Raw genomic sequence first — 25,627 nt, 5'->3', positions numbered from 1 at the left:
ACAGATTTCCTCTCCTCTCCTCTCTTCTCCTCCTCTTTCTTCTTCTCTCCACCCCTCAGCAGCAGCACAGAGGCAAGCACTGGATCAGCTCCCACTGCTAATCTAAATACTGTAAGAGCCAAAGCCTGCAGCACTGACTCCGGGTCAGCTTTGGAACCTGGAGAAAGTTGTTCTTTAGTCCTGAGAAGTTTTCAGCGTCACCATGGTTGACAGCATGGACATGGAACAGCAGGACAAGCGTTATTGCATCCGTAAGAAGCATGTAGTCATCATCTGTTTGACAGTGGTGGTGTGCTGTTTGGCGGTGGGCCTCGGGGTGGGCCTCTCCAGGTCAGACAGTACCACCACTCCCACCACCTCCACACCAGCCCCCACAACAGCCTCCACACCGGCCCCCACAACAGCGCCTACGCAGCCCCCTCCGCCTGCCAGAGGGCCCTGTAAGGCTTCCTCTGACTCCACTGGGGACTGGAAGAACTTCCGCCTGCCCAGCTATGTGACGCCAGTCCACTATGACCTGCACCTCGAGCCAGACCTGGTCGATGACACCTACACGGGCACGGTAGACATCCACATGGAGGTCAGCAAGCCCACTCACCATCTATGGCTCCACATCAGGGAGACGTTTGTCAGCGATGTGCCCCGGCTGAGGATGCAGAGCGGCCAGCGGGGCCAGAGGGAGGTGGCGGTGAAGAGCTGCTTTGAGTACGTTCCTCAACAATATGTGGTGGTAGAGGTAACGGAGGAGCTGCCCGTCACCGGACCAGGAGAGGTGTACGTCCTCAGCCTGGACTTCCAGGGCTGGCTCAACGGCTCTGTGGTGGGATTCTACAGGGTCATTTATACTGAGAACGGGGTCACCAAGTAAGTTCTTTTAATGTATTGTGTCATAAACAACGTGAAAAACATTAATGTGTATGTCAACAAAAGGAAGAGAAAAAAAGTGGCATTTAGACAGCACACAGCATCTGTAATTCATTACTGTATTGATTAATATGTTTGATAGTAACTGGAATATATTCAGATATTGAGTAATGTTGTGAAATAGCAATAATTAGGGTTTAACAGTTCACCAAATTCATGGTTTAGTTGGATACAATAGAGCAAAAAAGTAGAAATGCCAGACAACTATCCTTGATTTTTAAATTATTTCTTTTTATGCTTTTTAAATTAATTATTTTTTTTAAGTAAAGGAAGAACAAGAAGAGAAAGTAGAAATGCAAAAGAACTATCCTTGATTTTTAAATTGTTTTTTTGTGCTATTTTAATTCATTTATTCAGCGGTTACAGGAAATGAATGAATGAATGAATAAATGTTTAATAGTGTAATGATTTGTGCATATGCATGTGATCTATGAATATCGTTATCCATGATTACAACAATTTAATACTTTGTCAACAAGTATTCATTAACTGCTTAGATAGAAGTCATGGATGCTGCAATGGAAGAGTTATAATTTTTGTGGAAAAAGTATATGGTGGCACTCACAGTTAAATACACTGCAAACAGACACAAAACAAGCAAATGAATAAGCATTTTCAACTTAACAGCATAAGCACAGCATTTAGAAAACATTAACCAACTTAACGACACACTAAAACACGATCTAACAAAAATAGAAAAAAAAAAAACCCATGCACAACTGGTAAAAAACATCTTCAGCAACTTGACAGCAAAGACACAATGACTTAACAAAACCAAAACATCAATTAGATGACACACCTGCAGAAAACATCTTCAACAACTTAACAACACCCAAAAACATCAACGTGTCGACACATGAGCACCATGTAGAAAACACCAACTCTACGACACTCAAAGAACACTAACTTAACTCACAAAAGCATCATTTTGATTACTTGTGCCACATTTAGAAAACATCTTTTCTCATCAAACAATGTAGGAACACCCACCTAATGGCACATATAGATTCATTTAGAAAATATTCAACATGATGACACACAGAAGCATCAGTTTGAGTGTCTGCCTGTGCAGCATTTAGAAACTATATTCATCAACTTGAAAACATAAAAACATACTGACCTAACACACAAAAACTTCCATTTGATGACACATGCACTGCATTTTGAGAACATTTACCAAACTGAAACACAGAGATATCAATTTAAAGACATGTATGTATTGCAAAGATTTTAAATCACTTTACAACAAAAAAACATCTAAACGACACATAGAGGCATCCATTTGATGTCACTTGTGCAGCATTTAGAAAACATTAATTATGAGGATATAAATACCTAGATAACTTAGATAACTTTACCTATAGAACTACAAGTTTGTATGATTGGCAGTCTACAGATAACAGCAGATCTGCATTTGGCAATAGCCTCATATCTGAATGATGTGATCACAGTGTTAAAATAAGCAAAGCAAACCTTTTAGGTGATTTTCTAACAATACTGATGACACTGACAACTTCAGTACCTTCATAAGCCAAAACCATGGCAACAGCAAGTGTGTCCCAGCCTTGTGAACATGTGCCCTGGAAACAGTTCCCGTTGGGTTGTGATCTTCTTGTAGTGCTTTTCCTACATATCTTTAGTAATCCTAATTTGTTTAGGATGTTTCTATGTGCAGTACATTGAGCTCTCAGGGCCTCCAAAATAAATACTCAATATGTTCATTTATATACTCAGGACTCAATTACAGTGGTAAGGTTATGTCAAAATAAAAGAGCCGGAATAATTTGACAACTAGATGTCTAATGTATAGACTAATGTCTTACCTTGGTGAGATATGATGTTGAGTAATGACCAGAAAAGTGTGAAATTGACCTTTAGCCTTTTGGATATAAAATGCACAATCACTTCACTGATATTTTCTTTAAAAAACTTTTTTTTTTTAAATTTAGGCATATGAATTGTTGAGTTATGGCCAAAAACATATTTTATACGGTCACAATGACCTTTACCTTGATTGTTAAGATACTGAGTTCACAAAGATGAGATGGAAGGTCATGATGACCTTGACATTTGACCACCAATATCTAATCAGTTCATTTTTAAGTCCAAGTGGACATTTATGCCAAATTTGAAGGAGTTTCCATCAGGTGCTTCTAAGATACTATGCTCATGAAAATGAGATGGACATAAGGTCACAGTGACCTTGACCTTTGACAATCAAAATCTAATCAGTTCATTGCTGTGCATTGTGAATGTCTTTGCCAAATTTAAGAAGTTTCCTTAAGGTGGTCTTGAGATACTACCTTCACAAGAATGAGATGGATGTAAGGTCACAGTGACCTTGATCTTTGACCACCCAGATGCAATCAGTTCATCCTCGGCCATGGCTAAAAACTCATAATCAACCAGTGATGGGAGGCAAGGATAGTTTTATTTAGTCTCGTACAGTATGAGTCTGGCAGCAGGGTTGTACTTTAGTGGCAGACAGGAGAGTAAATGCAGGTGCAGTGATGAAGCCTGGCAGAAATGAATCAAAATATGACCTGTCCAAGTCATTCGACAGTACTGAGTCAAATGCTCCATGGAACTTGCCATTGTGATTTTGGGTTAGGGTCTCAGATTTCAGTTAATGATGATTTGTTGCTGCTGTGTATCACATTAATGGAAAACATCAGCAGAGTTTCTGGGACTGTGTTTATGAAGGTGTTTTTAGTATCCCAGTCAGATCCCACTCTTTAAAAAATGTTCCCTCCTGTTCTTTCTTTGTTCTCTTTCTCCAGTGTGGTTGATTGAAGTAAGGTTAAAACTAAAACTCAGCAAAGTTCAGATAGTAATTCAGACTAAAGTTGCTCTGGTCAGAGGAATCTTTCGAAGTCAATTGATAATCCTGGCAGGTTGCCTAAAGCAGACCAGGTTCATCAGTAATCAGCGAGGTATGAATGATGAGGTCATGGTTACTTGAGCATACAAAGACTTCAGAGATGGGTTTCCATGACAGATTTGCACAAAACTTAAACAATATTGTTGAAATGTCAGTAAAACACAATAACATGATAACGTGTTTCCATTGAGTGATGTTATGCAACTTCTCCTCTTGCGATAACATTCCAAGAAGCATGGCAATAAATGTTCAAAACATTAGCAGGTTTATTTCAACTGCATCCACCACACTAGCCGTCATTATTTTCAATCCAAGGCCACGTAGGCATATTATGTAAGCAATAATGGAAAGACAAGCCTTTTTTATGTGGGAGCGGCCACGTATGAGGGATTTTTCTGTGAGGTGATAGTCCACGATTTCACAGCGGAATTGTGGATTCAAAACTTGATGATGATGATGATGATGATCCGCTCATCTTTTGAAGAGTTGTGTGATGCAATAACAGCTCTTGTAGCTCTTGCTGCATCATGAGGGAGCCAGTTCCCTTTGACAAGCACATAGCCATAGCATCATGTGACCTAGAAAAAACAAAAAAGTGTTTCCATTGCAGTTTTGCGAAATACAACTTTTCTGAATTGCTTGAAATACCACCTCATGTGAGCATAAAAACTTTTTTGCAAAAAATTGGAGTATTTTCGAAAATGATGTGTTTCCATTAGATGTATTTTATTTTTACAATTTCAATTTGCACAATTAGAGGTTAAATGGAAGCCTGCCTAGTGTCTTTTTTTCAAGCAAATAAATAACAAATATGTTTTTTTGTCTAAAAGTCAAAACCACTCTAATGGGCATTTAAGTTGGTTGATATATTTTAGAGATAAGGCTTGAGTATCTGATGAAAAATATTAAAGGTGGTCTCAATCAGAGAGGGCAAACTTGGAAGTGTATTACTTCTTAGTAGAGTATTAATCTAAACAATTTTGGAGGTTAAAGCATATTTGGGTAAAAGCACCAGGTCACAAATACTTTTTAAAGAGTTTCTTCTCAATCCCTAAGTGACATAGTGCTCTAGACTCTAAATGGGGACTCATTTGAAGAAGTATAATTATACAAGTATAAGTATTTCAGGAATTTGGTTGGATAACAAACTTTCTTTTTCAGCGCGCAGTGAAAATGTTATCATGTTGGCCAGGAAAAAAAACCAAACAAACAAAAAAAAAAACTTATGCAGGCTATCTTTTTAAGTGTTTTTGACTATTTTGTCATATTTTTGTTTGTTTGTTTGTATTGTTTTTGTGTAAAAGTCAAAATCATTCTAAGTTGGGTGGTATATTAAAAAAAGTCTAAGTTTGACAGTTCAGTCTTGACCTTGACATTAATTGCTGGACAAATCAATACCAGCTCAAGGTCCATTCAGTGTCTTTTTCACATGGTCTACAGCAGAATTACTCAACTGTCATTAAGATGTTATGGATGTGCAATAGATGCATTCATAACAGCTACTGAGCTGAATGATCTATTTACATGAACAAACTTCATCTACTGATGAAGACTTTGCAGTACGATAGAAAGCTCCAGGAATAGGAATAGTTTGTATTGTTTTATCGAACTGTTTTGTCAAATTGTAAAATGCTGATCAAATAGCAACACTTTGCCAGTGTATTACAGTTTTTAGATGTAATACTGACTTATATTTTTATAGAAGGGATAGTCCATACAGAATCCATCCTTTGAGAAACAAACACTCTTGAGCTGTAAGCGGCTGTTTTGCTCCTTCAGAGACACCAGCTGGGTTCAGCTTGGATTCATGTCAGTTACAATGGATTCCAATGGTGACAAATGTTTACACCGCAGGGAAATAAATGATCCGTCCATAGAAAGTTTTTAAACCTCTCCAAAGATATAATCCAGTCAAGTCCTGTATGCTCAGTATTTTCCAAACAGTCATTGTTTCATTGGCTTAATGCACTACCTCATACATACTGAGCATGGACAGCAGATATGGAGTATGCTGCAGAAGGGGGTTGAAAAGATTCTATGGATCTTATGCAAACATGAACAAGAAATGACGTATTTCATTGCTGGAAAGATGAACTTTTAATAAAACTAGGGCTGTCCATGCAGTGGAAAGATGCAAATATTTTTTAAACTGGTGCTGCATCACAAGAAAAAAGAAAAAAAAAACAAACAAACAGAGGAAGGGCTGTGGAATTTGCTTTAGTTCAAGAAGTAGAAAACCTACCAGAATTGACTGCACCACATTGGACTAAGCTGGTGGATGATGTAATCCAGCCCCATGGATTTGTGTCAAGCTTTGAAGATAATTTTTGTAGTGGCCAAAAAGTCCAATTACACCTCCACATGATGATCTGCAGGCCAAAAAGGCTTTTTCCCATTGACTTAGATGGCGAAAGGGACATTTATAGATCAATTGATGAATTTGACAAAATAACTCAGAATCATCAGATCAGCATTTGATCCATTTGGTAAGATTACATTTCTAATGTCTAGAACAACTTCAAAGCAGAAGTTAGCCCTTTGGTTTGTAGAAGTTGGCTGCTTGGCTGTTGTAAGTCTCCAGTGCACCTGCTCTGTGGGCTGAATTAGTGCTAATCATTGGGCTTATTTTATATGTGGTAGTTTAACCCTTTTGGCTTCATGTACCACCCAGCAACTCCCAGAGAAATAAATGTTGCATCAATGGATTAAATGCGATTATTTGTCCAAAAACAATATGATGAGTGGCTGTTGACAAATGATCAAACAGAATGCTGGAATATGTTTCCAAAAACATTTAAGGTGAGACATTGGCCACACAGTAACATAACCGTAGTTTATATTTGATGGCTGCCTAGTTTTACAGTGTGATGTCATTTTTTTCAGCCTCCATTTTTCACAATTCAGGAACCAGTATGGCACCCACTTCCTGTTCACAATGTTGGTTTATATTTGATCAGTGCGCTGCCTAGATTTACAATCTGGTCTGAGTTTAAGAAAGAGAGAGTCAATCTGCTTCTACGCTCTTTGTGTTCATTGGGTTGTACAAAAATGAGGAGGTAAAAATCCACCAGACAATGCAAAATTGGAAGATGAGCAGGGAGATCTGGGCGCTGGCTAGATGGAGGGAAGTTCAGCACAGTTCAGTTACACAGACCAGTGAAGGTCCTTTCTATACCAGTTAACACTGTCTTGATTGAGTCTATCAGGTCCACAATATATATTACATAATAACAAAAGGACATTTTTATTTTCAGAGGTAGACACAAAGTTCCTCAGGGACAGGCTTTGACCAGAGTAACTGATACAAATACCAGTGGTGGTTTCAGACAAAGATGACAATCTTACATCTGAGTGTACAGTATATTATTTTGTTGTACAGTATTCACCTAAATAATTTGAGGGGTTTAAAAAAGCACCTGGTCACAAACACGTTTGCAGTAATCTGTCCTTCATTTGATCACTAGAAAGATTGCTGCGACTGATCATGAGCCAACAGATGCTCGCAAGTCATTTCCCTGCTTCGATGAACCCAACAAGAAGGCCACCTACAAAATCTCCATTACTCATGATGATAACTATGGAGCTCTGTCCAACATGCCGCCCGAGGTAGGACTCAATTCAACAATTCTTAATATTAATATTTCAGTCAGGTGAAAAAATATCAGGGCTTCAGTGATCTCTTTAATAGTTGTAACAAGCTTGTTTTTTGGTAAAAACAATGTACTAACAGGACAGAAGACTGCAGGTAATCAGTGTGATCTGTGATTTTACTGTTGTTTCCTTCTGTTGTGCACTGAAGACGCATCCAACGGTTCCACTCAAAACTGGCAGAAACAGGGGCTAATTCACGAAAAAGCTCCAAGGTCCCAGGAATCTTCAATGGAAACAGTTTAAAAAAATATTTGGTAGAAAAGGAGTATGACTGATCTCAGAACCCCCCCCCATGAACTCTATTCTTTGGTTATTTCCCCTCATTTTTGCTCCTTTTATTTCATGTTTTGTCATTAAGCACAACCTGTAGGCATGGGTCATTGCCCTTATCGGTGTCCAGTGTGTCATGGCCTTTCATTATTACCCCTTACCCTGAGAGTGTTTGTCCAATTGATTAGCAATCTTAACTAGACGTGACATATCTGTCTGTCTGTTTTTTTCTATGTGCAATATGCATAAAGAGTTACCCAAGATTGTTGAAAAAAGGGGCGTAACCACAGCATTCTTATTTTGATTAAAAGCTTTATTATCAAGGCTAGTTCATGGTGGAACAGATAAAATTAAGCGAACATGTTTCGGCCATGCACGGCTTTCATTCAGGCAAGGTGGCACCTGCCACAGCAGCATGATACACAGATGGTTGCCGTCAGTTGAGAATGCAGCTGGACGGAACCTGTCACGTGCACATGACATGCTGCTGGACGGTGTCAAGTTGAAGCACTGCCAGTGACAATGTAATATAAGAAATGTGAATGTCCCCTATAGGGTGGGAGGGATGGGCAGTGGATGGGTCAAACAAATTCGGGACTTTCATGTGGGAGTCTGAGGTTCGCTTCCTGCCTGAATGTGATGGGTTGTTTTTTTTTTCTACGCCTTATCATGTGTCCTTTTTGCCTAAGCCTAACCGTCCATGCCAACATGTGCATCTGTTGACATCCCGACATTGGTTGCCATGTGCTTTTGTTGCCTAAACATAACCATGTGTGGGTAAGTGCACCATGTGCTTGTGCTGACATCAGTTACAGCGTCCCAGAACATCAATAGCAGACACAGAAGAATACCTTGTGCATAATATGTAGATCAAAGACAGTGGAGGTGGAGAATTCACGGTCTTAAATGGCATCACACAGTTGAAGTACAGCACATGTGCATTGAAATCTGTTCTACAGTTGCTGAGCAATCAACCAATAAGCCCGGGCAACTGCAAACCAGATTTCACTGAGCATATGTTGCACCTTGGTTGTGTGATGTCATTTGAGACTGTGATTTGCCTCTTTCCACCCTCCTTGATGTAGATGTGAAAGTCTGTAGCAAAGCGGCAAAATGTGACAACTTGGGATGAGAACATGTTGATCTGCCCTAGGTGATATGATATCCACCATATACAAAAGGCTTATAGGTGTCTTTTCTTTCAGCACTAATCAGTTTCCAGTAGAGTTAGCATATATCAGCTAGTAGCTACTACCAATCAAATCTGCCTGTTACAGTTTGGAATATTTCCAAAAGTGTGTTGATTATCTTTTTTTAAAAAATAAAATTTCATAATAAATTTAAGTTAATTTGACTGGGCTTCATCAGTTAAGGGTTTGTCTAAGTTTCCCATTCTAGAGGAAACATGTTGTTCATCAGCTGAACTGAACATAAAACCTCCAAATTCACAGCTCTACTTTTCACTACTGATACTTTCAGCAAGGATTATCTTGTATGTACAGAGTTACTCTGCCAGTAAAACTGCTCCTGTTGGACCAGAGAATGGTTGCTTTAGATGGGAGAGCATAATTACTCAAATGTACTCATGGTTGAGGGGGAGAATACAAAGAAAAGGGAAGCCGGGCTTGGAGGGAACACTCTGAATACTAAAAGCAGAGGAATCAATCTTGTGCCTCTGTTCAGGGGTCATCCACCCAACTCTAAAGACTGAGTGATGTCCACATTGACCCATTAGCCCTTTTCTCTGCCTCTCCAGGGTGCCCCTCAACAACTGCCTGGCAATAAGGTGAAGACCTCCTTCCGGAGGTCCATTCCAATGAGTACCTATTTGGTATGCTTTGCTGTGCATCAGTTTGACTTTGTGGAAAGAACTTCTGCCCGAGGAATTCCCGTAAGTTTACCATCATGTGTCATTGTCAGTGCAATCGAGTTTTGTTGAAATTATTTCAAATGAACTCGCATTATTAGAGGAAATGCCGATGCATACACACTTGTGTGTTTTCTCTTCCCCTGCCTTCACAGTTGAGAATCTACGCCCAGCCAAGTCAGCTAGCAACTGCAGAGTATGCTGCCAACACCACCAAGGTCATTTTTGACTACTTTGAAAAATATTTCAACATGACATACTCCATCGCAAAACTGGGTACGTTCAGACTGTAGCCTATGTAATGCATTCAGATTTGAATTATTTATATCTAATGTATTTTTCTGTTTTTTGCCCTGCAATCAGACGCATACTTTGTTTTTAGGGTCATGCTGTTTTCCAAATGAGAATAACAAACAGAGAAGTCCCTGCTAGGACTCTCAGTGGTTGTGGCTTCGTTCCACTGGCAGCATGTTCTCATAAACATTTTTTTTTTGTGATTCTATTATTTGATTGCATGTCCCAAGAAAGCTCTCCCCACCCTCCTTCACAGGATCTCCACACTGCATTGCCTCTAGCTGCTACAGTTAAAACAATGACAACACCACCCCAGAGCAGAAATGACTGTTACCCCTGAGCACAACAGACTAATAATATTTACTGTTGCACCATAATACCTCCAATAGAATTAACTACAATGGCAGTTACAACACAACACTGTTACCTTTGCAAAGACTGAGGGTCTGCCTGTCATCCAACCAGCCTTACATACTGACTTACAGTATTAACTAAGTAGAGACTTTCTCCATCAAATAATAGTACAGTAATAATGCACCACGTTTTCATCTCAAGTGTTCACATGTTGCCTCTTTGCAGTGAACTTCTGTGCCTACATATCACATTTTAAGTATCCTTCTGTGTCTGCTCTTTATGTTCTGGGGTGGTGCTACCATGATGTCAACAAATGCACATGGTGGGATGACACAGCACATGGTTATGTTTTTGTAACACAAGCACATAGCAACTAACGCTGGAACATCAACAAGCATCCATGATGGCAGACAGGAAGCAAACACTGGACTCCCGCATGGAAATCTGGGGTTTGTTGGACCCATCATCCATACCTCCCGCCCGCCCTATAGGTGCCCTTTCGCTCCTTATATTTTATCGTTACTGGCAGAGCTCCAACCTGACGTCATTCTGTGGTGTATCATGCACACGCATCAGGTTTCATCTGGCCTCGTTCTCAAGTATCCACATGCCTGTCAGAGTATCATGCTGCTGTGAGGAGCCATCCAGCAACATATTATAATGCAACCAGTTCTGTCCAGCCATGTTCTTAACTAATGCAGTCCAGGGGCATCATGTGTACGTGGAAGGTGCCTTTTGGTGACAGGATCATATGCAGAAAACACAGTCAGAACGGTGGTAGCTTTGGTGTCCCCTTTAAGAAATTGTTTTTGAGAAGTTTTAACATTTACTGTGTCCCCTAACAGTTAAGTGAAATATCAGCCTTTGCTTGTCAGTGTTTCTTTGATTTTCGAAGTATGAGCAGCTGTGAGTAAGAGCACAGTGCAGTTGGTACATCTCATTATGCTCTGGAGAAGGATTTTAAAGCCCTTACTGTTATTAGAATTGCAGAGTTTCTGAAGAAAAAACAAGTAAGGTAAATGAAAGTTAAAGGAGGCGTAACGCAGTCCAATGAAAGAAATGTGCCATGGTGGGCATCATAGAATGAACTAATAGTTGGAAATCTGTAAAAAAAAAATTAATCATGGTATCTTGCCTAAAACCAGTTTAAAGGTAAAGTTTGATAAAATCATCTGGGGATAAAGAACAACAATTTAAATTTAGATACATTCTCATTGTCCTACAACAATAACCAAGGCAGTAATGCAATAAAACACATGATAAGCTGTAACTTCAATGGACTGTCTGTGCTGTTTGATCCAGATAAGATAGCCATTCCTGACTTTGGGACTGGTGCCATGGAGAACTGGGGCCTCATCACCTACCGGGAAACCAACCTGCTGTATGACGAGAAGCAGTCGTCGTCCTACAACAAGCAGCGCGTGGCCAGTGTTATCGCCCACGAGCTGGTTCACCAGGTATTAACATAAAGATAATATTACTTACTCTGCTGATTTTATTTATGAGGCACATGTGACAGTCAGAACGTTTAAGCAGCAGGCAAGACGACATGACAGAAGGACAATTTTTTCCTATAATTTATGTACTGTACTTTTTTAATTTAATAATTTATAACTATAATAACTTTTGTATTTGCAACATTTTAATACAAATTATTGATACAAATTGTAAATAAAGTACGACCCAATATAGATCCTTGCAGGGCAGTATATTGTACATATGTAATATGTAAGTTATACAAATATTGCAACTCTACTGGTGTGGTATTTAGGACACATTTTTGGTTGGAGTAAAAAAGAGAAAACTGGAGAATAAAAGCCAAGAAATGAAGTTTTTAATCCTTTTATGGCTGTAATATGAATAGATTAATAAAGATAGAGTAAAAAAACAAACAAAACCCCTACACTTTATTTCAGCTGGTATTTTTCTTATAATTATAAGAGTAAGGCCCAAATTGTGCAAGCTTCATGACTGTGGTTTTAAGTACAGTTTTATCTCTGTGTCACAATACAACCCCATGTAAAAAAAAAAAAAAAAGAAAAGCTCACATCAAGTTAGCTTCCTATTCTTTTGGCAATGGAACACTGATTATTATCTTTATTATGAACATGGATGGAAAGATTACTGAACTATTACTGAAAAGGAAAAAAATAAGTTCAGAGTTCAGAATTGTAAATGTTTAAAATGTACTGAAGTATTGTGTGCTATTCTTCAAGCTTTTTATGACATGTCTTTGCAAGATATCAGATATTTCACTGTGATGGCAGATAAGAGGCCTTGAAGCAGCCAATAAAGTTTTATGAATTCTTCAAAGTCACAGGTATGAGGGATGGTTACTGTTTCATTTTGAATACAATAATGTACAAATAGACTTCCGAGCAGCAAGCATTTGAGGCCGTCTCACGTGTACTGAAGAATAAACCTTTTACACTGTACACTATAGAGTAGAATACTGTGTACTCATGCTAGTGTGAATTACAGTAAGCAAATTTTTAGTGCCTCCAGACCCTTCAAAGTCTCATGGGGTTTGTTGTAATTTGATTTATTTCAATTCAGTCCGATTTGATAATTTAATTCATCCACAGCAGAACTTGGAACCATTTGTTTGCTAATATGCACAATATCAGGTGAAAAAAAATCGGTCTTGTAGAGGGGGCCCAAATTTCCAGAAATATCATGATTTTTTTAATTAAAAAAATAACTTTATTTGTATCACACCTTAAAAACAGAGTTTACAAAGTGCTTTGACAAACAAAGCAAAGCAGAAATGGGATACACAGACGGCGATACAACAACGGATACACACAGGATATCTTAAACATCACACGCTTGCCAGCTGTCAACGTTACCATGACAATGATGTCAAATAGAGAAACAGTTATGTTTAAGGCTTTATATTGGGCCTGTATCAGAGAAGAAAACATACACTTCATTACACTGTAATATTGTATTCCTATGAGGTGTGGCTGTTATACAGGTTAACTTGTCCCTACAGATTCTATAATTCTTTTTTCCAGTGGTTTGGGAACATTGTGACCATGGATTGGTGGGATGACCTCTGGCTTAATGAGGGCTTTGCCAGTTTCTTTGAGTACATCGGCGTGGAAAAGGCTGAACCTAGCTGGGGCATGGTGAGTCCTCCTTTAACCCACACACAGCAATGAATACCACTGACAGTATCTGAAACTTGCCTTATGTCCTCCGGTGCTAAACAGCGAGACATCATGATCATCAGTGATGTGCTTCCTGTCATGTTGGACGACGCCCTCCTCTCCTCTCACCCAATCATAGTGGATGTGTCGACCCCAGCACAGATCACCTCTGTGTTTGATGCCATCTCATACAGCAAGGTACTGGAAACGCTGAGTCAGTAAAGGGTTCAGTTTGAGGTGCAGAAAACCCTGGTTCCCATGGAAACAGTGACATATCAGTTACATTACCAGTGCAAGCCATCATACTTAATGGAAAAAAATACTATTTGTATTGAAAATGATCCAACTCTCTCCAGGGAGCGTCCATTCTCAGGATGCTGGAAGATTGGATGGGTAAAGACACGTTCAGAGACGGCTGTCGAGTAAGTCAGAGACTGTTGCACATTCATGACAGATATTTAAAAGTGGATGTTGCTCTTTTGATTAATTTCGAAACCTAGCAACATCACTTTACTTGTGCTGCTTTCAGATGCTTTTTACAATATTTAAACTTTAAACACATTGGTGCAATTTCTTTCAAAAACATGGGGGAAAAGGCAACAGGCAACATTTTCCACAAATTGCAAAACATTAGTTTTAGAAAAGTCTAGGGAAAAATGTCTAGAGAGAAAAAAGTTGAAACAAAAACAAAAAACAAAAAAAAAACATTGTTTTAATGACCATAAATAAATATTTAAGATTATGTTACAGAATAAGAGTTTAATTTTAGGTACTTTTTCCAAGTCTTGTTTGCCTTGTATTTTTTATTTAGGTTTTTTTGTTGTTTTTTTTTTTTTTTTACCTTATACTAAGTTCTTGCTTATTTTATGAAAATTTCTTCTTTTGTGGCCCATTGCCTTCCCCTCTCCTGTTTTTGAAAGAAAATAAACACAGTTTTCTCAGGTTTCAAAGGGTTAAAGTGTTCCAGCAGCTGATAAATAAAAGCATTTTTTTTATCTTTCCCCAGAAATATTTGAAAGACTATTACTTCAAGAACGCAAAAACAGCCAACTTCTGGGAATCTCTCGCCAATGTAAGTTTAATTTCTACCAATTTTAGAACATAATCTTTGTACAAGGCCAGAGTAATACCCAGTGTCAAAGGAAAAGTTTAGTATTTTGGAAAGGAATGTTTTTTTTTGCATTCTTTATGAAAGTGAGGTTAGAGGATGGATGTCATGTGTCATGTCCTTGTGTTAGATACAGAGCTGCACTCAGAATGTGGTTAGCTTAGTTTAAACAGATGTACCAGTGAACAGTGAAACAGCCAGCTCTGTCTCTAAGAAAGTACTTCTCTATACAACTCATTTTAAACAGTGAATATGTTTTGAGGGGACTTAATGCAGACTGAATTACATTTTCTAACAATATAATAAGTGTTTGTTGCTAATTTATGTACCTGGCAGTTCGTAAAAATGTTGACAGAACAACAAAATGTTTACTGACAACATATTTCAGTGTTTTTCTGCCAAAATTGGATTTGGTTAGATATTGGTCAAAGGTCAAGGTTAATGTGACTTTGAAACCATCTCATTCTCATCAATGTGATATCTCACAACCACCTTGAGGGAATTTCTTCAAATTTGGTCCTAACACTCACGTGGACTCAATGAAAAACTTATTAGATATTGGTGGTCAAAGGTCAAGGTCACTGTGACCTTGCATCTATCTCATCCATCTCATGTATGCAATATCTCAAGAGGGAATTGAGGGACTTTCCTCAAATTTGGCACACACGTCCATTTGAACTCAAGAATTACCTGATTCTGGTTTACTAACATTGAACCAAAATCATGTTCCTTCCTTGACCTTAACTAAAGTGCTTTTGTTGACTAAACCTAACTACAAACAGGAGTCTGGACACAAACCCAGTATTCAAGTGTCACAGTACATATTCTGTCCCCTACCACCTCCCTGCAAATTCTGCTCAGTTCCTCTGTGTTGTTTTGGTCTTCATCAGTTAACTTCAGATGTGTTTGTAGATGCATTTTTTAACTTTGGACAGAGAAAAGCTAGCTGTTTCCCCTTGTTTCCAGTCTTTATGCTACGCTAGGCGAACTACATCCTGACTCCAGCTCTTCACAGACATTAGATTGATATTGAACATCTCATTCTCAGAAGAAATGTAAATTTTTACTTACAGTAAATTTCTCCTGTCTGTGCTCAGGTGAGCAGGTTGCCGGTTGCAGACGTAATGGACACATGGACCAAACAAATGGGTTATCCTGTGCTGCACCTGTCTGTCTCAGAAAATGCCAAACTGAGCCAAAGCCGATTCCTGCTAGATCCTAAAGCTGATGCCAGCCAGCCTCCTTCACCTCTGGGGTCAGTGATACAAACATCATAAAAACGCTTATTGCAATGACTTTTGTTTTTGTTGTTATTATTTTCAACATAATAAACTGTTACCTTTTTTCCAGCATGCTATGTTATGACTTTTAGTTTAGTTTGACACATAATAGTATGACTTTTTTAGTTTTTTCAACACACCAGGCTGTGACTTTTTTGACAAGTTAAATTAGCAGCTGTTTTCAGTGAAAAAGCTATAGTAAACTCACTGTGCTAGTTGGTGGAGATCAAAAACAGAGCTAAGAAGAGAGATGAGGGCAACTTTTAGGAGTTAAATGTAAATGTGTTTTTTAGGATTTTAATTCACATAAGTTTTGTTTGCCCGTACATGAGTGTGTTTTTGCTACAGGTACAAGTGGACGATTCCAGTCAAATGGCACTCTGTGAAAAGCGACAAAAATATGTTGGCGATGTTTGACAAGAGCAGCACAGGTACACTCAGTTCAAGTATTGTGCAGCTTAATCATCTCAAAACATTCCAAAAACTGACTCTTTGTGACGCACCTCTCCCATTTTTTTTATTTGCACACATCATCGGAAATTGGAAAACGAGCTGTCATCTGTTTCTATCATTTTGCTTTTGGAAACAAATACTGAAAAAACAAGACTTTTTACAATTTTATTGTATTTTAAAAATGGAAAATGCACATATTTATTTAATTCTTTTTTAGATTATTTTTTGGGGGCATTTTCCTCTGTCAGGACAGTTTTAGATAGACAGGAGAGATGAGAGAGAGAGGGGGGATTGACATGCAGCAGAGGGCCACAGGTTGGACTTGAACCTGGGCTGCTGCAGAGGCCGGAGTCATATGGGGCATAAACTCTACCTGGTGAGCTAGAGGTTGCCCCGAAGATGCAGATATTTTTAGGCAGCAAAATATACTTGGTTAGGTCGAGAAAAAACATGATGTTTTGGTGAAAACAAGTATGACACGTGAAGTAAATATATTACATGAATGACACAGGTATATCACGTACCTACATAAGTGACATAATGCATTTTTAAAAAACAATCTTGAAACAGTGTGCAACAGGCTGTGAGGTGTGTTCGCTCTCATTTTTGGGTTGTGTCAAAGGTGTTACCCAATCAGTAGAAACTTTATGTACATTTTTTGTTTTTATCTCACACTTGCTTTTGGTATATGACACCCTGGGAATATGAAAACGGGTTAGATTTAATTTATGTTACCTAAAAGATGAATAGGAAATAAATAATATTTAAATCACAATTACAAATAAAATCATGAACTCTTTTTCTTAATAAATAACTTAAATGGTTAGTTTTTAAAGCAGAAACTGAACACTGCAGCCAAAATGTCCATTTTCACTCACAGTACACTCATGCTGTCTGTTGATTTTCAGAGCATGTCATCACTGGCTACTTGCCCTCAGAGGACGGACTGCTGAAGGTTAACAATGATCATATCGGATTCTACCGTGTCAACCACGATGACCACATGTGGAACGCTATCAGTCAACAGCTTCAAAACAACCACTTGGTAACACTGTTTTCACAGATTAACAAACCACCCAGGAGATTTTCAAGGTCAACTGTAATTCAGTTTTTTTCAGTATTTTTAGTATTACTCGATACAGATGTGTTTGACATTTGGTTGTCACAATACTAAAGTTATGAAATTCAATATAACAACACACACACACACACACACACACACACACACATATATATATATATATACACACGCATGCGCGTGCACACACACACACACACACACATTTATTTATCTCTCTCTCTCTCTCTAAAGATATATATATATATATATATATATATTATATATATATATATATATATATATACATATATACACTTGCATATATACACTTGCAAAAACAAAATATGACTTTTTTTATTTTTAAACTTCAGAACTTTTAATACTATTGAAGCTCATGTTGTTTTAAACAGGTACTATCGAAGTACTTGTACTTTTGAGTACCTTATAGCTATAACGCTACTCATTATGTGAATGGGGTCAAGAAATTGCTAAAACATACAAATGTAATTTAATGCACTTAATCAAAACTCAAATCATGTAAAAATGTGTTCACAGAACAACAGTTTAACACAAAATTTCTCTGATCAGTTTTTCATGTTTTCAATGCTGTAATAATCACATTTTCTCAAGATATTTCAACTTTATTCTTGAAATCTTTTTCTGCACAATTAACCAACATCCAGCCAATTTTACATTTATAACTACCAGACACATGAACACTATTAAACATTTTAGTGCTGAATTTTCTTTATCATGTGTTTCACCTTTGATTTCAACTTCTTAGCATGAAGTTAAAGAGCAAGACGACAACAAACAAAATCAGCCTTTTATAATGCATAATGTTTTAGTGTTTTTTTATGTTCTATCATTTCTTGGAGAGCTTTATATTAAATAAATCTAATTCTTGAGATTTCTTTCTTTAACAGGAGTTTGATGCAGCTGACCGCACCAGCTATATTGATGATGTTTTTGCTCTTGCAAGGTAAGATTTCAACCCGTGGCACACTGTATGAACACATGGTATCATATGCACATGCTGTAACTGCTGTTTCATTCCACTGTTCAGGGCAGATGTTATAGATTATGGCAATGCCTTCAATCTTACCATGTATCTGCAAAGTGAGACTGACTACATACCATGGGAACGCGTAGCCTCCTCTATCGCCTATGTCCGGAACATGCTCTCCAACAATGCAGAACTCTACCCAAAGTTCCAGGTAAGACAGCTGCTAATCTTTTGTTTTAACTTTTTTATCATTTACACACACAAAAAAAACCCGCAATGAGAATTGTTGTGTGCGGTCAAATCCTCATTTGTTGTTCCTTTACAGAGACAAAGTGGGCCAGTTCTTTAATACCCCTTTTCCATCAAAATTAGTGTGTGCATGCAGGTTTTTTTTAAACACGGGTAAACTCCCCAAAAATAGGCTATGGACTGCTTTCCCATCATCGGTAGAGCAGAACACGGTGTACACGGCTTTGCAGCAGACAAGTATGCCTTTCTGTGTGTGGGGGTGTTTTTTTGGGTTTTTTTTGGTGTATCACATTCAGCGTCATGAACAGGCTGGAGAATAGGTTAACAGTAGAGAGCAGCATAGAGGTTAGCAGGATATCCAGCATAGCAGGATAGAGGTCTTTAAAAACTTGATAGTGGTTACTTCTCTTTATCTCTCACTGATTCAGTCTCTCTTTTAAAGTCCCTGCAGACTAATTTGGATCAATGTTTAAGTGCTTCTTAGGTGGAGACAGACAGTATTTTGTGTTGGTGTATCATTGCATCTCACCTGATAAGCGGCTAAAATGAGCACATTCACGCGCATATTGTGTTTCAGTCAATGCCAATAACAGCCTGAGGTGATAAATACCTGTGATGCATGAGTGAATGCAAATACTTTCCCATTACATCAAAAAGCTAGGTGTAAGCAGGATTTTGTACAGTGGAAAGAGATATTAGGTTTGTTGGTGTTTTTAATAACTATGTTTTTGTTTGTTTTCTCTAGAAACTGTTTCGTGACCATGTTAAAAACATCACAAACCAGCTTGGATGGGAAGATAAAGGAACACAGACAGAGAGGTACAGCAGGAACAGTTACACAAACAAGGCTTGGGTCCAATAACTTAGCCTGATAAAACCATCCTGACCTCAACATACTCTTTCTCTCTCTGTATCTGTCTGGACTCTCTGCTGCCCCAAACACTTTCAGTGGGCGGGAGTCGCCTTGACAGACAAACATCTTCAGCCAATCCTGACGTTAGCACAAGCGACTACTATACAAATACATTGTCATCTGGGCAATAACAGTCTTGAAAAACATTATTTATTTATATTTACCATTTGTATATTTACCATTTCTCACTAATGCATCCTTGATTGGCTACTTACGCTTTTTACTGTGGTTGGGATCTCTGAGTGGCCCAGATTTTTGTGTTTTGGGAGGCAGAAGATGGGTTTCCATTAACCCAAAAACTGTGCAAAGTGAAATTGTGAATATAAAGTTTACCTATTGGAAACATTAACTTTGAAAAAGGAAAAAACATTTATTACAAAAAAGTTTTTACTCTGCCATGATGTGGTACTTCAAGCGATTCAGAAAGCTATATTTTGCAAAACTATAATGGAAACACTTTTTGTGACCGTAACGGTCACCTGATGCTATGGCTATGTGCTTATCACGAGAAACTGGCTCCCTCGGGTATGATGCAGCAGGAGCTACAAGAGGTGTTACTGCATCACATAACTCTTCAAAAGTTGAGTGGATCATCCGGAAGTGTTCAATTCACAATTCCTCTGTGAAATTGTGAACTATCACCTCCCAGAAATCCCTCATTCCTGGCCGCTCCAACGTGTAAGGGGCTCTCCTTTCCATTATGGCTCCATAACACGCCTCTGCTCTGTGGCCTTGGATTGGAAATAATGTCGGCTAGTGTGGTGGCTGCAATAGAAATAAAGCTGCTAATGTTTTGAACATCCATCACCATGTTTCTTAGAATGTTATCACCAGAGGAGAAGTCGCAGAACTTCACTCAATGAAAACGCAGTCATCTCACAATTGTGTTTTATCGATGTTTCGAAAATATCACTTTAGTTTTGTGCAAATCTGCAATGGAAACCTGCCTAGAGAGTCCAGACTGATACACAGAGTGAAACAGAATGTTAAGCTCACATTATCAGGATGGTTTTACCAGACAACCAATAACTCTAACCCAACTTCATACTGTTTTTCAGAAAACTCCTTAGATTGTTCTTTGATCTTCTTTACAATGTCCAGTCATTAAAACCGATAGCAGTAACAATACCATTGCTGTAAACAGCATGTGTCCTTGTTGTTTTTACTAATTCATGCATTAATTTACCATCCGATGGTTGGATGTGTTTGGCAGGTTACTGAGGGAGAACGTGCTCAGCATTGCCTGTCAGATGGGAGATCAGGAGGCTCTGGATGCAGCCTCTCTTCTTTTTGACCAGTGGATCTCTGGAAGTCTCAGGTATTACCACTCGAGTCTCTGTCCAAACCTTATGTGTCTCTACATATATTTGTTCTCCTTACAGACTTTAAATCAAGTATTCTGAAGTGACAAACCTAGGGCTTAATTATGGTGTATCTTTTATCAATCACGTGCACGACCAGCAGAAAAACATAAAGACTCTTGTTTTGAAACCATTTCTCTTTGATTTTGATATGTAAACCTGACATTTAAGAAAAGTTACATTGTGTTTTACACAGCGATTGTTTCAGTATGTTTTTTATCATCTCAGGTAACCTGATATTTAAAATGTGTTAACCTTCTGACCTGCAGCAGTGTAGCGGTGAACCTGAGGCTGCTGGTCTATAGATACGGCATGAAGAACTCAGGCACCGAAGAAAAGTGGAACATCATGTTCCAGAGGTACAAAGAAACGTCTCTGGCTCAGGAGAAGGACAAGCTGCTGTATGGACTGGCCTCTGTGGAGAATGTAGAACTCCTCTACAGGTAATAAACACAGCTCATTGTGAAGAGTGTTTTTTTATTATGTTGCTCTGATTGTGATGATCCCATTTGTGGTTAAGTTTGTACCTGGTTGTAGAGCCACGCTGGAAACTGAGTATTTTTACTGGTGTCCTGCAACATTTTGTCTTTTCTCAGATACTACACCCCAAACACAAATGTGTGTGAAGCCTTGCATCTGGCTAAGACATGTTTAACCCTTACATACTGTTCATATTTTAAACCTTCACAGTATGGTTCGGCTGAATTCTGACCCAGCCCAAGGATCTCATCATTTTTGTCACTGAAATGGCAGCTCAGGTTCCCTTAATAGCCTTATGACCCTCCCAAGCTCCTCTTTGATATTGTGGGATAGCTGGGAATTTATGGGTTTTAATTTGCTTATTTTAAGGTTGTCTTGCTCAACTTGTACTTGCAAAACTCACACAAGTGTCAAGGCACCCTACTACCTCTGTTCTTTATGTGCACCATACATGATGATGCTGTTTTTACTCTTTCACTCTTTGGAGATTTCCCCATGACACTTTGACGACCAACAGATGCCTGTATATATGGTGTGAATGCAAGCAGTTCTTGTGACAGTCTTTGGGTCTTCTCTTAACTCTCTCTCTATCAGAGGCGTCGCAATGGGGTAGGCAATTGCCTAGGGCCCTGAACTGGAAGGGGGCCCCCAGAGATGGCTGACAGGGCCTCCAAGGTGCCTCTTGCCTGGGGCCCCCAGAATGTCTAGAAACGCCTCTGCTCACTATTGTCCAGTAAAAAATACATTCATTTTTGCATTTTCAGAAAAATATTACAACATAAAACTAGTACAGCTTTAAAAATATTATCAGGAGAAAATATGTGGAGAGGGTAACGGGTTATGGCTTATGTCCAACAGGCTGCTGGATGCCTGTAAGGATGAGAGTGTGGTGAGGAGTCAGGACCTGTTCACTGTGGTGCGATATGTGTCCTACAATCCACTGGGGCAGGACATGGCCTGGGACTGGACCACACTCAATTGGGACTACTTGGTCAACAGGTCAGTGCAACAAGGTCAATGAACTGACAAGCAGAGCTGACTGCAACAGACAGGGACTTTTACCAAGCAACAAAGCATACCACAAAAAATAACTGAATCTTACAGCCATAGAACAAAAGCAGAGCAAGCTCCAAACACAACACTGGATACAACTAGCAAGGACCAATGTGATTTTCAAGGTCTAATGAAATGAGGAAGTATTGGATGACAGGGGTGGATGAATGGATGTGAGAATCGGGATGAACCAGAGGAGGGAAGTTATCTGATCAGGCCAGTCTGTGACAGATACATTGAAGGCCAGGGAGAAGGAGAGTCAGTGTTAAAGATCTGTCTTAGTAGCTGAAACACCCAAGCCAATGATATATTTGGTCAATGGCTCATATGGGCTGAGGTTGGAGTCTTCCTTGTGTCATTATACAGAATGAGCATCATGGAGAAAGGGGACAGCTAAGCTAGACCAAGAAGGTTCAAAAGTCACGCTCTCAAATGACGTCACACCAACAGGTTACAACACATGCACAGTGAAACCAGGTCTACAGCGTGTGCTAGCTGGCACACTATCATAGAACAAAAAAGTTCATAATAGAGCACCATAAACAAATGCTTTCTATATGCAAATACTCTATTATATATCAGCAACCTTCATATGAGTGTACTCAAAAGTTCTGTCAAACCGAGCACATTTTTAGTGCTATCTGCTGCAACCCTCCAACATTGCAGCTTCAGTTACATTGCTCATGTGTCATACCCCATATGTCCCATGGGGTCAAACAGTGTGTCCAAGCCTCTTTTGAATAGATTTGAGCTAGGCCAAGGTGCAGACTGATGGCTAGCACACCATTTAAGTCAAGAGGGAATGGGTGTAAATGGGTGGGGCAGTCAGGTGATGCGGAAAGGAGGGAAAGTTCGAGGGCATCTGGTGGATGGATAGCAAATGGTAATGTAGGGGGCTGGGGAATAAGGAATACAGAAGAAGAGGAGGGCAGAAAGACAGACTATGAACCTTGCAACACTTTTGTATTTTGTTGATCATGGTCATGAATTTTCTGTCTAAACAGGTACACCATCAATGACAGGAACCTCGGCCGTCTACTGAATCGAATCAGTACCAACTACAACACAGAGCTCCAGCTGTGGAAGGTTAGCACTGACCTGGTGTCTTTTTAGCTTATTCCTTTTAACGTGTTTGGGTTTAAGCAGTTTTACATCATTCTTTCACTGGAATGAAGAGCAAGAGGCTGTAAATCCGTCTTCACAGTAACATGCACTTTTTCCAATTATATGTCCTTAAAGAAACACCAACTAAAACTCTCTTGTATATAATAAATACTCCCAGTAGGCCTTCAGGGTGACTGCAAACCACTTGTGTTACATCTGGTACCATGGATTCCAAATGTGACATGTTTTTTTTGCAGGGAAAATGAATCAAAAGATCTATTAAATCTTCTTAAACCACTGAAACCTAACCTACTTCTCTGCTGTCCAGCTAAATGCTCAGTATGTTTCCAAATACCCTGACACACCAAGCCTATCAATGTTGGGCGGTCAGTGAGCATCCATCACCGTCAGTGCAGTTTGTACCTTTAGCCTTCATAAGCCCTGGTTGGCTTCATTTCAGCCTATTCAGCATATTGAATCAGCATCAGCAACAGTTGAGCCCATCGGTGAAAGAAATCCCCGATTGGCAGTTCAGCTCAGCGCATGAGAAAAGAAACAAGGGTGAGGAAATTAAACAAACAGATGAGATTGAAACGAACTTGTTATATCAGGTGAGCTTGTTTTTTTTTTTTTTTGTTTTTTTTTTTAACCATTGAGTTGAGCTCTTTAGCAGAAACATTTACTGATGTTTCTGTTGTTGCTAAATGTGCTTTGTTCTTTCAATATTGTACCCCTTTCCCACCAAAATTAGCTTGTGCACGTGAGTTTTTCAAACACAGATAAACCCACTAAATATAGGCAATTGACTGCATTCCCACTGCCAGAGAACACACCGCTGCAGCAGACAAGTCTGCCTTTCTGTCAGCTGGTGTGTGTATGTTTGTGGGTTGTTTTCTTGGTGTGTCCATGTGACGTCACGGACAGGCCGGAGAACAGGTATACAGTAGACAGCAAAGGGAACAGAGGTCTTTGAAAACTTTTTAATGGTTTCTTCTCTTTATATATTTCTTACTTATTCTGTCTCTCTTTCAAATTTGGTATGGTACAACTTGGAGTAATGCTTTAGCTCAACTTCGGAGGAGACTGAGGGTAATTAGTGATGGCATGTCATTGCATCTCCCTGGTTAAAGACGTCAAATTACGGAGTTCACCTAGGTGTTGTGTTACCATCAATGCTGATTGGAGCCAGAGGCGATAAAAACCCATGTCTACTGCAGAGACTTTTGACCTAGGTGTGAATGCCGATCGTACGCATCCAAATGGCATTAAAAAGCCATTAAAAAGCCAGATGTTAGCGGGTGTTAGCCTTTTTTTGTGCAGGGGAATGAGGCTTTAGATTTAGTTTTTAATGTGCTAACCAGAAGAATCTCTCGTCGACAGTCTTCTGGTTTCCCTTTTTGAATGCTGAATACAGACCTTGGCTGTCTGCTGGTATGGAGGGGTATTCCCTCTTTGGTGGATGCAGAACGTATATGTCAGTTGGTTGTTTGGTTTGGTGTGATTACGTGCAACGTTTTGTGACGTGAGGCGTTGCATCAACTAGTTCTTTGTTGTCAGTTTGCTGTGTCTGGGCCTTAACACAGATGGTTTTGGCAAAATATGTCTGAGGACATTGCCTCTGTACTGTGTGGTTACCTGCCTTGAAGTTTCAAAAGTCTGCCAAAATATACTGGGTGAAATGAGAAGTTTCTACGTACATTTTGATGCTTTTTCCCCAATGTGAAAACCTGTCACCATTTAAGTTATGAATTAAGGCCTAACAAGGTTTTGAATGGACAATTATTTTCTGATCACTAAAAAGGAGATAAAACATGTTATTTTATTTTATCATTAAACAAAGCAAAAAGGTTGACACTTTTTCAGGCTTGTTGAAACATATTTCTCTGTGCTGGTCTTGTAGATGGAGCACTTCTTCAAGCTGACACCAGATGCTGGTGCAGGGGAGATGCCCAGGAAGCAGGCGCTGGAGACGGTGAGGAATAACATTGAATGGATCAGGAGGAATGAGAACGAGATCAGAGCGTGGCTGGAGAGCAACGTCGCCTAAAACAGCACCGGTGTAAAACACTGCAGGGATACAGGAGCGCTGTACCTGTGAAGAACCAGAACATCCACAGACCCCTGTACTGTAGATACATGAGGCATTTTCCCATGCAGAGCACACAGG

The 25,627-nt window shown here is 39.1% G+C and overlaps 1 protein-coding gene across 1 annotated transcript; it reads left to right on the top strand.

The window, feature by feature from the left end:
- The first annotated feature begins 202 nt into the window (after positions 1–202).
- LOC121953974 (glutamyl aminopeptidase) lies at positions 203–25,538 on the top strand. The gene is made up of 20 exons (XM_042501265.1): positions 203–864; positions 7,270–7,411; positions 9,483–9,617; positions 9,749–9,869; positions 11,544–11,698; positions 13,259–13,372; positions 13,457–13,591; positions 13,750–13,815; positions 14,400–14,465; positions 15,599–15,756; positions 16,130–16,212; positions 17,143–17,279; positions 18,221–18,276; positions 18,361–18,511; positions 19,295–19,368; positions 20,676–20,780; positions 21,093–21,266; positions 22,162–22,302; positions 23,361–23,442; positions 25,361–25,538. Exons 1-20 carry the CDS (start codon positions 203–205, stop codon positions 25,505–25,507), a joined length of 2,904 nt encoding a protein of 967 aa, XP_042357199.1. The 3' UTR covers positions 25,508–25,538.
- The last annotated feature ends 89 nt before the right edge of the window (positions 25,539–25,627 follow it).

Source organism: Plectropomus leopardus, chromosome 14, assembly GCF_008729295.1.
Source record: "Plectropomus leopardus isolate mb chromosome 14, YSFRI_Pleo_2.0, whole genome shotgun sequence".
In the NCBI taxonomy this organism is placed as follows: Eukaryota; Metazoa; Chordata; class Actinopteri; order Perciformes; family Serranidae; genus Plectropomus; species Plectropomus leopardus.
The sequence above is the reverse complement of the archived record's forward strand: the minus strand, read 5'-3'. Positions and strand labels throughout refer to the sequence as shown.

Coding starts and splice junctions, on each gene's coding strand:
- LOC121953974 (XM_042501265.1), top strand. CDS start 203: ATGGTTGACAGCATGGACATGGAACAGCAGGACAAGCGTTATTGCATC. Junction 7,412..9,482: donor TGTCCAACATGCCGCCCGAG/GTAGGACTCAAT, acceptor CTGCCTCTCCAG/GGTGCCCCTCAACAACTGCC. Junction 13,373..13,456: donor CTGAACCTAGCTGGGGCATG/GTGAGTCCTCCT, acceptor GGTGCTAAACAG/CGAGACATCATGATCATCAG.